The sequence below is a fragment of the Homarus americanus genome, unplaced genomic scaffold (genome assembly GCF_018991925.1).
Source record: "Homarus americanus isolate GMGI-L3 unplaced genomic scaffold, GMGI_Hamer_2.0 scaffold24260, whole genome shotgun sequence".
NCBI lineage: Eukaryota > Metazoa > Arthropoda > Malacostraca > Decapoda > Nephropidae > Homarus > Homarus americanus.
The window spans coordinates 4208147-4229060 of record NW_024721079.1 but is presented as its reverse complement, the minus strand read 5'-3'; the positions used below and the strand labels follow the sequence as shown (position 1 = coordinate 4229060).

The following is a 20914-nucleotide window of genomic DNA, read 5'->3' as shown; positions in this document are numbered from 1 at the left end:
TGTAAGGTATGGAAATAGATATATTAATGGTTGTATAGGAAACGTTAATAGACTCAAATTATGTTTGTTTTATTTATTTAAGAAAGATTATTATTTTGTGTATTATTGGGGAAACGTTTTATTATCACATACTTGATTTTCTTTCTTTAAAATTGGTGAAAGAATCTTAGAGTTTTTCCAATTGCATCCCTTCCCTCCCCCTCTTTCTCTCCCCATCCCCCCAACGCTTGTACTCGCTAGGATGGGGTAGAGGAGCTGGAAATCACTTCCTTGCGCCGCTAAATTGGAGAAATAATGTCTTGTGCAATCGGTAAATCCCGGAAAATGTGGGTAATTTTGTTACGTTGGCGCGGCAGCTTCCCTCGGTGGTCAAATTGGCTGGCTCAATGTTCCCCCGTCAGTATCCTCGTGTCCCCCTCCCCCCACCACCCCCCCCCACCTCTCCCTCCCCTCCCTCCCCTCCCTCCCCACCACAGCTGCTGCCTCCTGATGCTGTACCTCCCATACGCTGTTACTCAAGACCGTGCTGCATTGTGCTGTTCTTCTGCTGTTTCCTACTGCTGTTGTGTGTTTTTTGTTTTCTGCTGTCTGTAGCTGTTTCTCTAAGACATTGGCAGCGTAATTACTATTTTCCACTGCTGTTACTTTCATATGCTTCTGTTGTACCCGCGCCAAGGCACCCGACACATGGAACCACGATCACCCACTACATCCGCTTACCCACCTCCTGACGCTGTTTATGTTAGAAGTTACTGTTCTCTCTCTCTCTCTCTCTCTCTCTCTCTCTCTCTCTCTCTCTCTCTCTCTCTCTCAAGGTCTTGTTATTTAAGGTTTTCATGTCTTTAGCCTTTTCTGTACACCAACTCTCACCACCACAGCTCAACACCACTCACCACCACAGCTCAACACCTGTGCAAATAGAAGGTGGGTGGTTCTTCACTGAGGTTCATCAACACGAGTATAAAAAGTAGTATTGTTTTTCTTTGTGGGTGAGTTTGAGTGTGTGTGTGTGTGTGTGTGTGTGTGTGTGTGTGTGTGTGTGTGTGTGTGTGTGTGTCAGTAGTACACACACACACACACACACATAAAATACTTCACACCTTTAAGAATAACGTATTACACAAACCCGAACTTACATGACAAGGCCAACATAGTTCACCAGGTTCGTGTAAACTTTCAACATCGTCTTCAATATTTAGGTCAGATAAGAACATTTTTAACATAAGGAATCAAAATCAAACATATTCTCCATGGCTTACGAGACTCTATGGTAGGTTTATATATGGCTAATTTATATATAATGGCGGTGTATTTATGGCTGATCTATACATATACACTATACAGTATACTTACAGTAAAATGTGAATATAATACTCGTCGATTACCTGATAGTTCCTCTTAATTAAGTATCGAAGGTAAACTTTATAACAAGCTCCGATGGTCTACACGGTGTTGACTACGGCCACACACACACACACACACACACACACACACACACACACACACACACACACACTCACACACACACACACACACGTTAAAGACTCAGAGTTCTTTTATAACTTGTTACGAACACTTTAGGAGGGAGAGTAATCTGACAGCATGAGTGTGATTGTGTAAGAGATGGTGTTGTGTTGTGTTGTGATGTGTTGTGTTGTGTTGATTTGTGTTGTGTTGTGATGTGTTGGTTTGTGTTGTGTTGTGATGTGTTGTGTTGTGTTGTGATGTGTTGGTTTGTGTTGTGTTGTGATGTGTTGGTTTGTGTTGTGTTGTGATTGTGTTGTATTGTGTTGTGATGTGTTGGTTTGTGTTGGTTTGTGTTGTGTTGTGTTGTGTTGGTTTGTGTTGTGTTGTGTTGTGTTGGTTTGTGTTGTGTTGTGTTGGTTTGTGTTGTGTTGTGTTGTGTTGTGATGTGTTGGTTTTGTGTTGTGTTGTGTTGTGTTGGTTTGTGTTGTGTTGTGTTGTGTTGTGATGTGTTGGTTTGTGTTGTGTTGTGTTGTGTTGTGATGTGTTGTTGGTTTGTGTTGTGTTGTGTTGTTGTGTTGCTGATATGTTGGTTTGTCATTGTGTTGTGTTGTGTTGTGATGTGTTGGTTTTTGTGTTGTGTTGTGATGTGTTGGTTTGTGTTGTGTTGTGTTGTGTTGTGATGTGTTGGATTTGTTGTGTTGTCATGTTGGTTTTGTGTTGTGTTGTGTTGGTTTTGTATTTGTGTTGTGTTTGTGTGATGTGTTGGTTTTGTGTTGTGTTGTGTTGTGTTGTGATGTGTTGGTTTTGTTGTGTTGTGATGTGTTGGTTTGTGTTGTGTTATGTTGTGATGTGTTGGTTTGTGTTGTGTTGTGTTGTGTTGGTTTGTGTGGTTTGTGTGTTGTGTTGTGTTGTGTGTTGGTTTTGTGTTGTGTTGTGTTGTGTTGTGTTGTGTTGGTTTGTGTTGTGTTGTGTTGTGTTGTGTTGTGTTGTGTTGTGTTGGTTTGTGTGTGTTGTGTGTGTTGGTTTTGTGTTGTGTTGTGTGTTTGTGTTGTGTTGTGTTGGTTTGTGTTGTGTTGTGTTGTGTTGGTTTGTGTTGTGTTGTGTTGTGTTGGTTTTGTGTTGTGTTGTGTTGGTTTTGTGTTGTGTTGTGTTGTGATGTGTTGTGTTGTGTTGGTTTGTGTTGTGTTGTGTTGTGTTCTGATGTGTTGTGTTGTGTTGTGTTGTGTTGTGTTGGTTTGTGGTATAAGTGAGGCGCTGTAAACAAATGAGGGATCGTATCTCAGTGTCAGGTATGAGTTGTCACATGTCAGGTGTCTGGTGTCAGGTGTCTGGTGTCAGAAAATAAAGCTACTTAAAATACAACTTTGGTTCTATTTTAACATCATCCCCCAATAATGGTCTACGGAAGGACCCAGTTGAAGTGTCACGGACCATTGCCTAATAATTATCCCTTTCGCCGCTTCTCTATTTTGTTCGGTGTCCAATTTACCTGCGTGGAAGAGGGTGACCAGGTGGAAAGGTACGGGGGGGGGAATAAAATCGAAATCGATCCATCCATTCATTCATCCATTCATCCATCTAGCGGTGATGGTGGTAGTGGTGGTGGCGGTTGAGACTTGGTGTGGTGGTAGTGATGGTGGGGGGAGGGATGACAGTGGTGGTGGTAATGCTGCTGGTGGGGGAGATGACAGTAGTGTTGGTGGAGGAATCATCACCCCCCCCACCCCCCCACCCGCCCTACAACTCCCTCAACAATCTGGCCTCCTCCAACAACTTCCAGATTTGGGGAGTTAGTCGACTTCTCCAAACTTCTGTTCCTCCACTTTCTCATTCGCATATCTCCTTCCTTTCCCCCCTCCCTCCTCCTCCTTCCATCCTCCACACTCTTACTGTCTCCCCTTCATCCTCCCACTTTCCCACACTCTCCCTCAATCCTCCCTCCCCTCCTCCTTCCCCACCCTCCTCCCATTTCCCGTCTTCCTCCTCCCCTACTCTCCTCCTTCCCTTACCCTCCCTTCCCAGTTCCCTTCCCCCCTCCCCCCTCTCCCCTACCCTCCCTCCCTCCTTCCTTCCCTTCCTTCTTTCCTTCCTTTCAAGTAACTTGTGACTATATAAACCCCCCAAGGCAATATGGACAGTGATGAGGACTTTTATTTATTTATTTAGTTATTTATTAATTTATTTATTATTATTATTTTGTTGTTTTGTTTGGGGGGTTGTTAGATCTTAGTACAGGTTATCTCTCTCTCTCTCTCTCTCTCTCTCTCTCTCTCTCTCTCTCTTTTTATCGTTGTATATCTGTCTCACTTTTTTTTATATTGTCTCCCTTTACCAGTTTCTTTCCCTATGAATATCTCTCTGTCTCTCTCGCTGTCCTTTTGTCTTTCTGTCCGTCTCTTTGTCTCTATTTTTTTCTGTCTTTGTTTATGTCCGCCTGTATTACCTTTTCTCTAGTTATATATGCTTGAGAGAGAGAGAGAGAGGACTTGCACTCAATCCCTCCTCCATCTTATCTCCACCTGGGGTCCCGTCCTTGTGAGAAGAAGAGGAAGAGAATGAAGAAGAGGTGGAAGAAGAAGAGGTGGAAGACGAAGAAGAAGGAAGCGGGTCATGTCCTCAACAAATCCACTTCAATTTCAACCCAAATCTCAAGTCCATTTGAAGTTGTTCCATCTGACTTACATCACCCCTCAAACATTTCAACTGTGTCTTCATATCGGCTCATGGGCCTCACTGACTAGATTTACTCACCTGAACTCTCTCAAGAAGGATACGGGGAGGATAGGTTCTGGAGAGGATAGTTCTAATAGGACTACCTGACCTCTCTGCCTCCCAAGAATCCTTTCGTGATAGGATTCTTAAACACACACACACACATGCATGCAGGTCTTAACACGGAGTTGTAAACGAGAAAAGAAGCATTCCATTCTCTTCTGATCTCTCTCATTACTGGCATGTCCCCCCCCCTCCCCTTTCTCTCTCTCTCTCTTTCTTTCAGATTTCGTTTACATTTTTCAATCTTAGTTATTATTTGGTAACGTTTTTTTTCTCTACCTTCTCTTTGCATAAGCTCCCTTCTCCTCTTCCTTCTCCCTACTTCTTCTCATCCTCATTATTCTTCCTCCTCGTCCCCTCACTCCCTCTCACTCCTTTCCCTCGATTCCTCACTTTGTACTATTGTAGGTCAGTATGTCCCCCTACCACTCCTTCCTCCCACTCCTGGCACACATATCCCCTCCCCCACCTCTACCTCCCCTTACACCCCCTACCCTCACCTCCCCTTCCTTCCACTCATGGCACACATATCCACTCCCCACCTCCTCTACCTCCCCCTCCCGGTACATATATCACCCACCTTCCCCTCCTGCCCCTCCCTCTTTCACAATCAGGTCAGAGTGCTCCTCCCCCACATTCATTATAGTGTCACCCCGTCACCTCCCTCACCGTGTCCCTCCTTCACCACCCATGAGTACTACGCATTTAGACGTTGATGATGAGAAACACGAAATGAAAACAAGTCAGCCGCTGAAAATTAGCACACCCGCTTCCAGCCTATTTCACCTTAAGACTAACCACCCTAACCTAACCTAACCTAACCTAATCTAATCTAACTTAACCTAACCTTACCTAAACATAAACCTCACCTAATCACCCTATCGCTAACCTAACCTAACCTAACCTAAACTCACCTAATCCCCATAGGTAGCTCTAGGGTGTTCAATCATACAGGTAAAATAGGCTATGGATGAGGGTCTAATTTTCAGGTAATCCAAATCAAACACGAAATACCTGGCTACAACACATTCTCGCTTCCAAGACATAAAAAAACAAACACCGCCAGCACGACCTTTCAACAGCGTCTGGCGTTCACCTCTGCTCGAGATTTACATCTTTATAGGAGATACACCAAAGGAAACTTTATCCATTTTCTGTTTGAGTGTTTTTCCATCTGTATTTATCCCCGGGCATACTGTGAGGGCGAACGAGGCAACAAGATACATACATACATACATACATACATACATACATACATACATACATACATACATACATACATACATACATACATACATACATAAATAGATAGATAGACAAACTGGGTCCACATACTCCAAGTCCCCTAAACAGTTTCTTCCACGACAGAGAGACAACACAACAGAATCTCTTCCATGTAAATTTCGTATAACCATATCTCTCTCTCTCTCTCTCTCTCTCTCTCTCTCTCTCTCTCTCTCTCTCTCTCTAACTTGGTTTCGTAGCTCAGATAAACAAAACAAAACACAGAAAGTTAAAAGGAATTTCTTGGGAAAATCCATCGTTCCTGAACTATCCTCCTTCAGAAGAGCTCACGTGAAAATCCTTTCCTGCAGGAGGTCTTGTCCGGCCCGGGCGAAGGAGGAGGGGTAGGGAAGGGAAGGGAAGGGAGGGAAAGGGATGGAGGGATGGGAAGGGAAGGGAGAAGGTACACAGTTGAATATTTTTTTTTCGATTTAGAAAGACAAGATAACTTCACATGGATCCGGGCCTAGGCTAGTATTGCAGTTGGATATTTTTTTTTTTTTTTTGGGAAAACATATATCTTCTCCCTCCACCTCCTCCTCCTCCTTTGTCTTCTTCTTCCTCTCCTCCTCCTCCCCTTCCTCCTCCCCCTTCCCCCTCCTCCAGCTGCAGGATCTTCCGTAGTGGAAGTCGTGAGTCCGAGTAACAAGAGGTGGACATGACCAGAGGGAGGAAGGTGCCTGGTGGATGTCTTCCTCTTCCCCTTGTTGTGGCTGCTCTATGGTCGCTGATACTTAGGCAGTGTTCCAAGTCTCTCTCTCTCTCTTTCTCTCTTTCTTTCTCTCTCTCTATATATATCTCTATTTTATCTCTCTGTGTGTATCTATCTCTGTATGTATGTATGTATGTATGTATGTATGTATGTATGTATGTATGTATGTATCTCTCTAACCCATACAAACAACAACTGACTATAAATTACAATAATAACAAAATTGACCTTATTAAAGAAATTACTAATCCATATTTAATCAAAAAAATATTTACACAATCAAACGAAAAAAAAAAATTCTCAAAGAGTAATTAATAACAGAAAGGTGATAATTACGTTGATCTTGTAATACATTATATAAAAAAAAAGGAAAATGGATTACAAAATTTACGATGACAGTAAGTAAAATATTAATGTATATGAATCAGTTTTAATCTTATCCAGTGTCTTTATAAATTCTTCCTTTCCATCTCAAGAACACCAGATTTACTGCCTTGTTGTGTAAGATCGAATAGTAGAGAGAAGAGATTCAACCACCGGAGGCCATTTTTAAAGCACCCGAGCACACACACACACACACACACACACACACACACACACACACACACACACACACACACACACACACACACACACACACACACGTCTTACAAACTTAACAACAGACGGCTTTTAAGAATTTAGAACAACACAAAAGCCTAGCCATTACCCGTCCTTGTCTCTCTCTCGTTAACACAGGTGGGTTGGTAGACGTGACTCTGCTTGGTTGGCTAGACGAAGCGGTTGTGTGCAGACGGGTAGTCATGTTGAGTGTATATGTAGGGTGAGTTTGTGTGTATGTTTATGATGGTGGTGTGTGTGTGTGTGTATGGGGGCGGGGGGGAGTTGGTGTATGTGTGTGTATATGGGGGGTTTTGTATTTCTCTGTATGTGTGTCTGTTTCTATGTGAGTGTATGCGTGTTGTTTTATTTCTGTGTGTGTGTGTGTGTGTGTGTGTGGTAACTGACTAAAACTCTAAAGGAAGGAATGAAGGCTTTAAGAGAGGACAGGTGACAAGAGAAGTTGAAAACATGAATAACATTTTACAAGGCACATGTTCTCATTAGTGGTGTATTATGTAAGTGAGTGAATAAACAGTAATGTATATGAGTGAATAAACAGTAATGTATATGAGTGAATAAACAGTAATGTATGAGTGAATAAACAGTAATGTATGAGTGAATAAACAGTAATGTATGAGTGAATAAACAGTAATGTATGAGTGAATAAACAGTAATGTATGAGTGAATAAACAGTAATGTATGAGTGAATAAACAGTAATGTATGAGTGAATAAACAATAATGTATGAGTGAATAAACAGTAATGTATATGAGTGAATAAACCGTAATGTATGAGTGAATAAACAGTAATGTATATGAGTGAATAAACAGTAATGTATGAGTGAATAAACAGTAATGTATGAGTGAATATACAGTAATATATGAGTGAATAAACAGTAATGTATGAGTGAATAAACAGTAATCAGCAAAATGAGAAGAAAGCAAAAGAAAGTTGAGAACGAGGAGGAATTCTTAGAAGAGAAGCATAAACGGAGCCCAAGGAGGTGAGAAGGAAGGTCAGTTCAGGTCAGATCAGGTCATCGTGATTCGGTTCGGGTCGGGTCAGGTTCAGTAATGGGAGTGAATAAACAGTAATGTATGAGTGAATAAACAGTAATGTATGAGTGAATAAACAGTAATGTATGAGTGAATAAACAGTAATGTATGAGTGAATAAACAGTAATGTATGAGTGAATAAACAATAATGTATGAGTGAATAAACAGTAATGTATATGAGTGAATAAACCGTAATGTATGAGTGAATAAACAGTAATGTATATGAGTGAATAAACAGTAATGTATGAGTGAATAAACAGTAATGTATGAGTGAATATACAGTAATATATGAGTGAATAAACAGTAATGTATGAGTGAATAAACAGTAATCAGCAAAATGAGAAGAAAGCAAAAGAAAGTTGAGAACGAGGAGGAATTCTTAGAAGAGAAGCATAAACGGAGCCCAAGGAGGTGAGAAGGAAGGTCAGTTCAGGTCAGATCAGGTCATCGTGATTCGGTTCGGGTCGGGTCAGGTTCGGGGATAGGGAGGTAAACAATGTTATTACCACAACTAATGGAATGACCTTGACCAGCCTTTGTTGATGGAGGTGTAATATGACACACACGCACACCCACCCACACACACGCACACACACACACACACACACACACACACACACACACACACACACACACACACACAATATTACTAAAATATTTATAAATAATTGAATCAAACGAATAATAAGGTTCTCCTATGTGAAACTATTTGTAATTTTTTTGGGGGGGTATGAATAAGATGAGTTTAATGTGTGTATGTGTGTGTGTGTGTGTGTGTGTGTGTGTGTGTGTGTGCGTGTGTTTTAAAAGTGTGTGAAGTCTGTTGAGAAGTGTTTGAAGTGTGTTTTTTAGAATTATCATGTGTGTTTTTAGAAGTGTCTTAAGTTCGTTTAGAAGTGTATCATATTTTTCGACTCGTGTGCTGAAGAGTTTAGTGGTAAAACTTAAACTAATTTCAAACAATATTCTCACTCACAACGGGATACAGAACACCAATCTATTTCTCTGTGAGTGTTCGTTTGGGCGTTAAATCCTCTCTCTTACCAAAACTAATCCTGTGAATTCTTGTATCTACATTTATCCCGCCAGACCAATATTTTCCACCAATTTGCCGTTTTCTCTCCCTTAATAACAATTGTATTTGTACGGTATTAAGTTCTTTTCTCCATCAGTACATCTAAAAAAAATTATTTTCTCCAACAGTACATCTAAAAAAATTTTTCTCCAACAGTACATCTAAAATTTGTTCTTTTCTCCAACAGTACATCTAAAAAAATTTTCTCCAACAGTACATCTAAAATTTGTTCTTTTCTCTAACAGTACATCCAACAGTACATCTAAAACGAGTTAATCCCTCCAGCATCTAAACCCCCATCACCTTAAGGCGGTATGGAAGACAACAGAGAACGACTGTATAGATGGTCAGGTCAGGTCAGGTCAGGTCAGGTCAGGTCAGGTCATGGCCTACTATATACAGTACAGGACCCGTGTTGGTGTTTGTCATGTCTCTTGCTGCGCTCCACTCACCCCCTGGGCCTGCGTGTTCCTCATCCCTCTCTGTTTTTCTTTCTCCGTCTCTTTCCTTTTCTCGTTCTTACCTGTCTGTCTGTCTGTCTGTCTGTATCTGTCTTTTGCAAGCTGTCATAGGCTGAAGGTGGGGATAGATGGAGGAGCTTATGTAAGAAAGAGAGAGAGGTAGACATAGACAGAAAGAGAGAACCGGACAGACAGACAGACAGACAGAAAAAGCACCTTAGGTACAAACTCACTCTCAAGTCAATACATCTCGCCTGAGTAATTGGTTAAGGTAACAAATTTGGCCAGATTGACGAGCGCCAGAGAGAGAGTTTTCCGTACATATTTTACCCATTAATTTATCTTTTTTTTTTTTTTTTACAAGTTTTCTCATTTTTTTTTTACAATTATTTTACATTTCTAGACATTGGTTTATTTTTTTTTCATATTCTTATCATCTATTTTTGCCTTGTATATATTTATCTATATATCACCATTTTTGTTTTATTAGTTTACGTTTTTACCTTTTTATTTCTTTTTGTTTAAGTTTAGTTCGTATTTCTCACCATCTGTTTTGTTACTTTTTTCTTTATACGTTTTCTATTTTCACCTTTTTTTATGAATGTTTTATGACTCGTCTTTATTTCTGTTTTATTTATTATTCTCTCTTACGTTTTTTTTTTCATTTTTCCTCACATTTCTCGGATTTTTTTATTTATTTGTGTTTACGTTTTATCTTAATCGTTATGTGAAAGAGAGTTATTATTATTATTATTTTGCATCTATGTGTGTGTGTGTGTGTGTGTGTGTGTGTGTGTGTGTGTGTGTGTGTGGGTGTTCTCCTAAGCTAACAGAGGTCCACTCGTGACTCCAACTCTGGCCAAACTTAAAGAGACGTGCATGACGGCTTATCCCTCGTCCTGAAGCTTCCGTGCTCCTACTGCTGCGTCTTAGCTGTCCTCGTCAACAGCACTGCTTCAGGGTGGTGAGAGTTAGGTTAGGTTAGGGAACATAATTTTCATTCTTAAAGTCTGGTCACATTAAATTAAGATAATATCACCTGCGGTCAATTTAAATAACCACGCTTTCCTACCTTGTTAATTCTTCGACAAAAAATACTAAGTTTATAAAGTCAGGTCAGGTTAATTAAAACATTAACACCTGGGCACTTTTCAAACATTAACCTCGGAAATTAATTTGTATCTATAAACTTATTTTTAACCGTGTTTATACGTCACTCAATGAAGCCGTAACATATGCTTCATTAAACCATTTTTTTCAATAACAACAATTCAGGTGTTTTATTTATTGTTTTTTCCCAGGACGAACGAACCTGAAAATATTTGATAGTAAAAAATGCCTTTGAATTATAGTATTATTTAGGATCATTATTTTAGGGGAGTCAACATTGAATATATGATCCTGTAAAACCCTGGGCTGTTTTTTTGTTATAGGTATTTTAACTCCAGGTAATGTGATTTTAATAAGTCAGGGGTTTTGTTCAATTGAAAGGTTATAGTGAAGGGGAAAATAAATTATCTGTGGTTTTATTTTTATTGTAAGTTGTGGCCACTGCTGTGTTGTTTACTATTTTGTTTTATTTAATTTTTTACTACTACTACTACTACTACTACTACTACTACCTCTATCATCACAAGTACCATTACCACCATCATAACTACCACTACTCCTGCCACCTATACTATTACGACTACTACAACCACCACTACTACTACTACTTTTTCTTCTTTTTTACAGGGCCTCCAGCCTTCCCAATAGCCACACCTTCGCCGCCATTTTATTACTACTACTACTACTACTACTACTACTACCTCTATCATCACTACCACCACAACTACCGCCACTAGCACTCACAGTACTAGACACTTCAGGTCACTAATATATAATGTAATACCCACAAGACTAACACTACAAGGCAGACAAGTCCAACCTATTATAGTGACCGCCAGCTGGTGTCCACCCTGCTAGCCAATCAAGCAGTCGAAAACAGGAGAGAGAGAGAGAGAGAGAGAGAGAGAGAGAGAGAGAGAGAGTCATGGCCTTCAATTATCGGATTTTCACTTGTAACACACTTTCTTTCTTTCTTACACACACACACACACACACACACACACACACACACACACACACACCAAGAGGATTTAATGAGACAGAGACCAGGGTGAGTGGTGAGTAACCTTGGGCACAATATTCCCACGTATCCAGGACCCGTTACTGCCAACAACAACCTTCAGCTGTGTCTCATCCCACTGAAATTTGCCTACCTTCCCTTCCTCCTTCCTCCCCCCCCCTCCTCCTCCCTTCTCTCCTCCTCCCTGAAGTTACATACGGGGAGCCACAGCCTTAATTGACATTGGCTGGGCGCTTGCTTAACTGTCAGTACCACCACCACCACTACTACTACTATTACTACTACTACTACTATTACGAAAAGAAACGAGAAACGTGGCCTCCAGCCTCTCCCAATAGACACACCATCGCCGCCATTTTATTAACTTAAAATTACTACTACTACTACTACTACTGTCACCACTACTACTACTGTCACCACTACTACTACCTCTGCTACCACTATTCCCTGCTGCTGTTGACTATGATGATGATGATGATAAGAGTAAAAAATAACAATAACAAATCAATAAAATAACCAAAATCACTCATTTCAAAATTTCTCACTACACTCTGAGCCAATTAGTTAAACATGGCAAGTAATATTCTTTGAGTTAATGCAGTCAGACCCCGCCACCCTGTGCTTAGTGAGGTGGTGGGCGGGGCGGGGCGGGGCGGGGCGGGGCGGGTTGAAGGCTAAGAGTACAAGGTTATTGGTTAAGTGTGCTGGTGTAACAATACTTAGAAAACTGTTCACCAATATCGGAGAAGAGTTGAGTTATTAAGAAGAAGAATTATTGTTTTATTGGTGTAATATTGAAGATGTGTGTGTGTGTGTGTGTTGGAGGACTTTTATCTGAGGGTATATTTATAAGTGAGGGGAATAAATTGATAGATTGGTGAATGTTGGAGATGATTGTGTTAAATTAAGTGGTGGAGGTAATTTTTTTTAAATGTGTTGGGGTGTAGCGTTGGAGTTACGTTAAAGCGTTGTTGAGGTGTTGTTGGAGATGGCGTAAAAAACAATTCCTAAAGTGTTGGGGATAATGTTTGAAATGTTTATTATACTTCAATAACAGTCTTGTGTCTTATTAATTGTTTGTGTTTAAGGAGTTTTTAATATCTTTAAACATTCATGACTATTTCGTTGTGGTTGTTGTTGCTGTGTTATTCTAGTGAGGTGTTCCTAGTTTGTAATCCCCCCCCAAGTGTTTTTCTCTGCTTCTAGTATACAGGTTAATGCCCCCTAGTGGTGGCGCTCTGAACGTTTGTTGACAAGTGAAAACATAAACATTAAATTCCTTGTTGTATTTACATATGTTTGTTTGTTTGTTTACTGTCTCACCCGTCTAGTGGACCATGATGGTTTATGTTTTAATGAAGGTTTATGGTAATTACATTTATCATAAAGGACAAATAAATGTTGTGGTTTGTTCTATGTATTTTAATCCCTTATGATATATTAATCTGATTGATGTTGTCCAATGATTATTAACGGCTTTAGGATGTTCGAGTGTGTGTAATAATAATAATAATAATTAACGGTTTATTGAAAAAATTCTGCAGCCCGAAGGCTGAAAATATACATTGGACATAAATGACTTATTACATACATTGGTGGTTTAACAAAAGCCTTCATTAGAGAAAGGTGAGGGAACATACAGTGAACATACAGATTAATGTAGGTGTTGAACAGCAAACTCGTAGTATAGTAACTCCCTCCCAGATGGTGTTAGGAGGAACTCACGTGGTGTAGTAGTTCCCTCAGATGGTGTTATGAGGTACCTGGCTTGGTGTAGTAATTCCCTCGCAGATGGTGTTATGAGGGACCTCACGTGGTGTAGTGTGTGTGTGTGTGTGTGTGTGTGTGTGTGTGTGTGTGTGTGTGTGTGTGTGTGTGTGTGTGTGTGAGGAGTATCGACCAATCTATACTAAATTCGTCATGTGTAGACTATTACCCCCGAGACCACACCTCCGTCAAGCTGGTCCTTGTCAACACGTCCTCCTGCTCCCTAGTGATGACCTCGCCTTCATCAGTCCCTCTCCCTCCTGCAGTTGTAATTCTGTAGGTTCTATTCTCGTGTTACTCGTGGTCGTGGTCAAGGCCCCACAGGTACTCTCATCAAGGCGTCACAGGTACTCGTGGACGTGGTCAAGGCCCTCACAGGTACTCTGATCATGGCGCGTCACAGGTACTCATAGTCGTGGTCAAGCCCTCACAGGTACTCGAGGACTTGGTCAAGGCCTCGAAGTTTCTCGTGGTCAAGGCCTCACAGGTACTCGTGGTCGTGGCCTAGGCCTCACAGGTACTCGTGGTCAAGGCTTCACAGGTACGCATGGTCGTGGTCAAGGCCTCACAGGTACTCGTGGTCGTGGCCTAGGCCTCACAGGTACTCGTGGTCAAGGCTTCACAGGTACGCATGGTCGTGGTCAAGGCCTCACAGGTACTCGTGGTCGTGGTCAAGCCCTCACAGGTACTCGAGGACGGCTGGCGGCCTCGAAGTTTTTTGGTCAAGGCCTCTACAGGTACTTGTGGTCGTGGTTCAGGCCTTCACAGGTACTCGTGGTCAAGGCTTCACAGGTACTCATGGTCGTGGTCAAGGCCTCACAGTACTGTGGTCGTGGTTCAGGCCTCTACAGGGCAGTACCGTGGCCAAGGCTTCACAGGTACCATGGTCGTGGTCAAGGCCCCACAGATACTGTGGTCGTGGCCTAGGGCCCCACAGGTACTTCCGTGGTCAAGGCTTCATAGGTAATTTCGGTCGGGTCAAGGCCTACGCCGAATATCTTTCAAGTAACGATTATAAAGACGACTATCACAGAGATAAGGGCGACTGTTTCAGAGTTAAGGGCGGCTGTCACATATATAAGGGCGGCTGTCACAGATAAGGGCGACCGTCACAGAGATAAGGGCGACTGTTTCAGAGTTATGGGCGGTCATCACATATATAAGAGCGGCTGTCACAGATATGGCGACCGTCACAGAGGTAAGGGCGGCTGTTACAGAGTTAAGGGAAGACTGTCACATATATAAGGGCGGCTGTCACGCAGATATGCGACCGTCACAGAGATAAGGGCGGCTGTCATATATACTTCGTGGGCGGGCGACCGTCACACAGATAAGGGCGACCGTCACAGAGGTAAGGGCTGTAGTCACGGAGATAAGGCCGAGATATCCCTCCCCAAAGACTGCTGCCAGCATGGATATTGGCTAAATACAACATCGCCCAATTTCCTGCCGGCCTGGATGGTAACTCAGATCATACCATTACTATTACTCTTATCACCACCACCACCACTACTACTACCACCACAATTAATATTATCACCACCACTTCTACTTCTACTACTACTTAAAATAATAATACTGTTAATAAACTAAATGATGCGTGTCTGCCGTTCACCGACGTCGAACACACGATATATCCAGAGGTCACGTACTCGCTCTTACACCCGGCAGAAATGTCATACGTAGTGAAATAACCCCCAAAGTGCCTAATAACCCCCAAAGTGCCTGTTACATTAAATTTGAGATCATTGCTTATCATATAACACGTCTGACCTCTTGGGGGGGTTGAGGGGGGACCGATGTCTCCGTGGCCAAATTATAGCCCCCTTAACCTAACCTAACCTAACCCTCTTTTATTTTAGTTAGGAAATTCGTGGTTGTGGATCGGGTCAGATATAATTAGTTTTGGCTGACTGTTTCCAATTGTACACTTTTCCCCGCTTAATTGCCTTCCTTTGGTTTAATCGTAGTTTTTAGCCATTTTACCCCTTGATGGATCGTTCGTCCGTGTTTTCTATTTCTTTTCATTCTGTGTTGACGTCTGTGTGTTGTTCCATGAGTTATTGTTCTCTTTGTTTTCGGTTTCTTGTTGGTTATTTTCGTGTTTTTATTATTGTTTTTGTTATTGCTCATATTATTATTATTATTTAAATTTTATCTTTTTCAATGCACTTAGAGGTTCAACTCATCTTAATTAAGTTACATTGGGTTTGGTTAAGTCGGGTTTAGTTACATTAGATTCGATTAGGTTAGTTTAGTTTAAGTTAGACTAGACTAAATTATGTTAGATAGGATTAGATTAGGTTAGCTCAGATTGGGTTCATTTACCTTAACATCTGGATACGGTCTCAACAAGCAGTGTATATTGGCACTAACCCCTTCAGACTCACCCTATTACCTATGACAGGTGAAAAATGTCCGTGGGTCTCCGTGGCACAGGTATCCGGGAGCGGGAACTTGTGGGAATGAGAGCCATCACAAGGGAAACAGCTGGAATGGGAATTGTCGGAGTGGGAATGTGTGTGAGGGGATGGGGGGGTAGCGGGTATGGGGGAGTAGTGTGGGTGTGGGGTAGTGCGTATGTACTGTACGTAATGGTTAGCATTCTCGCCTGGCAAGCGAACAGAGCCGGGTTCGATCCCCGGGCAGGGTGAAACTAGGGGCAAGTTTCTTTATGCCATTTGCCTCTGTCTACCCAGCAGTAATTGGGAACCTGGATGTTAATCGATTTGCTGATCGTATTCCGGGGTAATGGTTAGCCAGTGCAGTTGGCGAGTTGTCCGGTCTTCTCGGACTGTTCCTTGACACTGGGTCATGCAGCTCGTTAACTTAGGGTGTGGTTGTTGTGTTGGCGACAGCTTCTATACCTTAATAAATTCACGCCCAGGTGGCCCTTGGGCCGGCCTTCCTCGTTACACGAGGAGCAGCCATTATTATTATGTGTGTGTGTGGGGAGAGGAGGGGGGGGGGTGTAATATGTAGACCCACTTTGTATATATTAATCGACAAAAACGCAAAAAATATAATTATTCACGTTAGACTTTGACTGAAGTAGAGATAAAAGTATTTATTTAATTTAACAATATACAGTATACAGTATGTTTATTGGGTCGTCAAAAAATGAATGCCCAGATGTCGAAACATAATCATTGAAAATCTTGGTATTCTTTTTCGATGTCTGTCTATATATAAACTTGTTCACATCAGTTACCTGCAGAAATACATTGCCAGGTAATTCGGTAATTTTTATTACTCGTTATAACTCAAGCAAAAACAATCAAATTAGAGCTGAACTGATCTGAGAATATTAAATTTTGTCTAACCTTATTAGTCCTGACCGAACTTGAATTGTGTTGAGGTTATTCATGATGTTTCTTCACACACACACACACACACACACACACACACACACACTGTGTGTGTGTGTGTGTGTGTGTGTGTGTGTGTGCACTGGAAAGGTTTGGCCGTGGACTACTGCACCACCCTCGCCATCGCCACCTCCTGCAGCCCCCCACCCAACTCGCGCAGTCCGCCACTACAACAAAATTCAGCCCAAAAGAGCCCGCACCGATAGATATAAGAACAGCACCATCCCATCTATTGTTAAAATAATAAACAACTCCTGATTTATGTACTGCACAGCCCTGTAAATGTATTCAATGCATATTATATCATTATGTCTAAATTAAATGTAAGTCTGTATATTTTCAGCCACCGGCTGCAACTCTATTAATAAACCGTTTATTATTATTATTACACACACACACTGCTGTTATTTTCCCCTGGTCATCGACAATGGTGGTAAAGTACACTATATCCCCCTTAAGCAATCAAGACACAACCCCCCAGGCCAATCTAAATACCTTCCCTTACTACACACGTGAGAGCTGGCACCGCAGTTATCCGACCATAAGAACTGGCACACCCGTTATCCAACCACGAGAACTGGCACCCCCATTATCCGACAATGAGAGCTGGCACCCCCGTTAACCGACCATGAGAACCGACACCCCCATTATCCGACCATTAGAACCGACACCCCCATTATCCGACCATTAGAACTTGGCACCCCCGTCATCCGACCATGAAAGACAGCGAATGAAAAAGACCCACACACCTGCTGTCAGCTTCTATACGTCACTGACTGGCTGTAAGACTGAGTGATTATTTTCTCATCCAAGTCCTCCTTCCTAACATACAGTACAGTGAGGCTAAAATGTTTTATAGAAGGTGAATGTTGATGGTCGCTGATACTTACTGTGTGTGTGTGTGTGTGTGTGTGTGTGTGTGTGACGGCATTCATGGAGACGGGTTCATTTTTACCCGGCTGGAAAACTCATACTCAGCCCTGGAAACTTGACATGAATTTTTAGTGCTAATGCGGTGGGTGTCGTGGGTTAGGTTAGTTGAGGCTTAATCTCAGGAAAAGGTGATGTTAGGTTAAGTGAGGTCTACGGTTCGTTAAGCACGGGTAGGTAATTTAGGCTTGGTTAGGTTAGTATTAGGGTAGGTTAGGTACTTTAAATATGTTAAACTTGGGTAGGTAAGTTACTGTAGGTTAGGTTAGGGTTAGGTTAGGTTAGGTTAGGTTAGGTTAGGTTAATTTAAGTCATACATTGAACTACTACCGAGCATCACAACACTTGCAACAACAACAAATAGACAAACAGACAGAAGAAAAAATGGAACAACAGAAAGACGGAAAATACAAACAAAAACGAAGCAAAACAAAACCAACCGAACGAAACATTTAATTGAATTATGACTCAACACTTTTAGTAAATAAACTTTTCCCTTTCTGGTAATTTTTCCCATATGTCAGCGACCAGATGGTATACTAGCGACCAGATGATATACTAGCGGCCAGATGATATACTAGCGGCCAGATGGTATACTAGCGGCCAGATGGTATACTAGCGACCAGATGGTATACTAGCGGCCAGATGGTATACTAGCGGCCAGATGGTATACTAGCGGCCAGATGGTATACTAGCGACCAGATGGTATATAGCGAGCGATACTAGCGAGATGGTATACTAGCGGCCAGATGGTATACTAGCGACCAGATGGTATCCTAGCGACCAGATGGTATACTAGCAGCCAGATGGTATACTAGCGACCAGATGATATACTAGCGGCCAGATGGTATACTAGCGACCAGATGGTATCCTAGCGACCAGATGGTATACTAGCAGCTTGTTGATAAGATATTTAAGTTAACAAACTGATACAAACAATAACAGGTAACATGACAGAGATGATAACAAATAGTCGGCCACACACACACACACACACACACGCACACACACACACACACACACACACACACACACACACACACACACACACACACACACACACACACACACACACACACACACACACACACACACACACACACACACACACACACACACACACACACACACACACACACACACACACACACACACACACACACACACACACACACACACACACACACACACACACACACACACACACACACACACACACACACACACACACACGCACACACACACACACACACACACACACACACACACACACACGCACACACACACACACACACACACACACACACACACACACACACACACACACACACACACACACACACACACACACACACACACACACACACACACACACACACACACACACACACACACCATTAGACAAATCATTTTAGTACTGTATTTATTGTCCATTAAACATCAAGCATTTAAAACCTATTACGCGATTACTCATTTTTTACCCTGATCATAATTACTGGGTTTTTTATTAGTATTACTCATAAAATATATAAATTACTCTCGGTATGTAAATTACAGGTAGGTAATTCAGTCGTCAGGTGAGTCATGGTCATTAAGGTGGTCGAACTCAGGTATGTCATTAGGGAAAGCGACTCTTGTTGGTAATTAATGTCATTATCAACGTTGTATGTAATTATTATTCAGTTCATTAGAGTTGTGGCTCGTTATGTCAGCTTATGAGTGTGTGTGTGTGTGTGTGATGCGGTAGTAATAATATATGGTATATTATATATAATTCTGTACTATGTATATATATATTATTTATGCATTATATGAACAGGTCCATCTATTGTATGTTGCTATTATTAATGTATAAACTTTAGCAACATTGTGGAACTAAATATTTTTTGTGGGGTTCTTATGTAAATTGAAATGAAAATTGGTATTGTTTATTTTTTCATTGACTTATTCTTGTACAGACTTAAATACTTACCATATAATGTTTTTGTTTATAATGATCAAATACTCGTTAATATAATACCTATATCAACACAACACAACACAATACGACGCAACGCAACACAGCACAACTGAAAACAATACAACACAACATAAACGCTTTGTAAAAGGATAGATAGATAGATAGATAGATAGATAGATAGATAGATAGATAGATAGATAGATAGATAGATCATTCATGTAAGGCAGAAACACACACAGGAGGGAGGGCGCCATATTGTTACCTTCTTGTTAGTTTGTGTTTGCTTTAGCCGCTTCAGACTACCTGGGTCATTAAGCACTCCTGGCTGTTAAAGGAGATTTGTCTCAGTTACTTATTATGGTTTGCGTCTTTTGTTTTTGTTTAGTCACCTGCTTCAACTGCTGATGGAGTACTGATTACTGACTTAGTTTTTTTTTCAAATTTACAATAAGTTTTACAAAATAAGGACGATAATATTTACCCTTGTACACTCGATGAAAAAATAATAATTTACGAATAAAATATGTTTTTTACGATTTTTTTAGACCAGACAATAATATTTTACCGATTAAGAAAGGTTTTATATTATTTATTTTATTTATTTGTTACTGTTATTATTTTTATTTTATTTATTTTTATTTTTTATTATTATTTATTATTATTATTTTTATTCATCTTTAGCCTTTGTATTCCTGACGGGGAGGAATTCAGACTCGCTACTGCAGAAGGACGTCTTTATTCTACTTCCAAAAATGTGTGTTGGTGGGAGGCAGTGTGTTCTCGCCTGGTCTGGCTGCAGGTCCTCTGGTGTAATCATGGATCTGTCAGTCACCGTTGTCGTAGTCACCTTCCCAGGAGCGAGCCAAGAGAGAGAGAGAGAGAGAGAGAGAGAGAGAGAGAGAGAGAGAGAGAGCTATTATTTAAGTACAGTAAACTAAATGTATGGCATAAACCAAACACATATTTACTTTAAGTTCTCTCTCTCTCTCTCTCTCTCTCTCGTGTGTGTGTGTGTGTGTGTGTGTGTTTAACTACAAGTGTGGTCATCTGTAGGCACTAGAACGACCCCTAAACTACCCACCATCCCCTGAGGCAACAGGCTACTGCTCGACCAATCTCACTTGCAGGCTTTTCCCACTTCCATATATTTATAGAATGAGACCTGACACATACACACACACACACACACACACACACACACACCGAGAACCACTTGACGCAGAGGAATTTTCGACAACCCGAGACAAGATTTTCACTTTAATTTTTTTTCTCATAATAAAAGCCAAGATCGGCAACAAAAAAAAGCCTATTTAAGCCTGAAATATAT

The 20914-nt window shown here is 41.2% G+C and overlaps 1 protein-coding gene across 1 annotated transcript in view; it reads right to left on the bottom strand.

Moving 5' to 3' along the window:
* Positions 1–20404, bottom strand: part of LOC121861341 (CCN family member 2-like) — an 81575-nt gene extending 61171 nt beyond the window's left edge. The window contains exons 1-2 of the mRNA XM_042358990.1: positions 20372–20404; positions 19850–19912 (exon numbers count right to left, since the gene is read on the bottom strand). Of these exons, the coding sequence (XP_042214924.1) occupies positions 19850–19912; positions 20372–20404 (96 nt within the window). The remainder of the gene's footprint in view (positions 1–19849; positions 19913–20371) is intronic.
* Between the last annotated feature and the right edge of the window lie 510 nt (positions 20405–20914).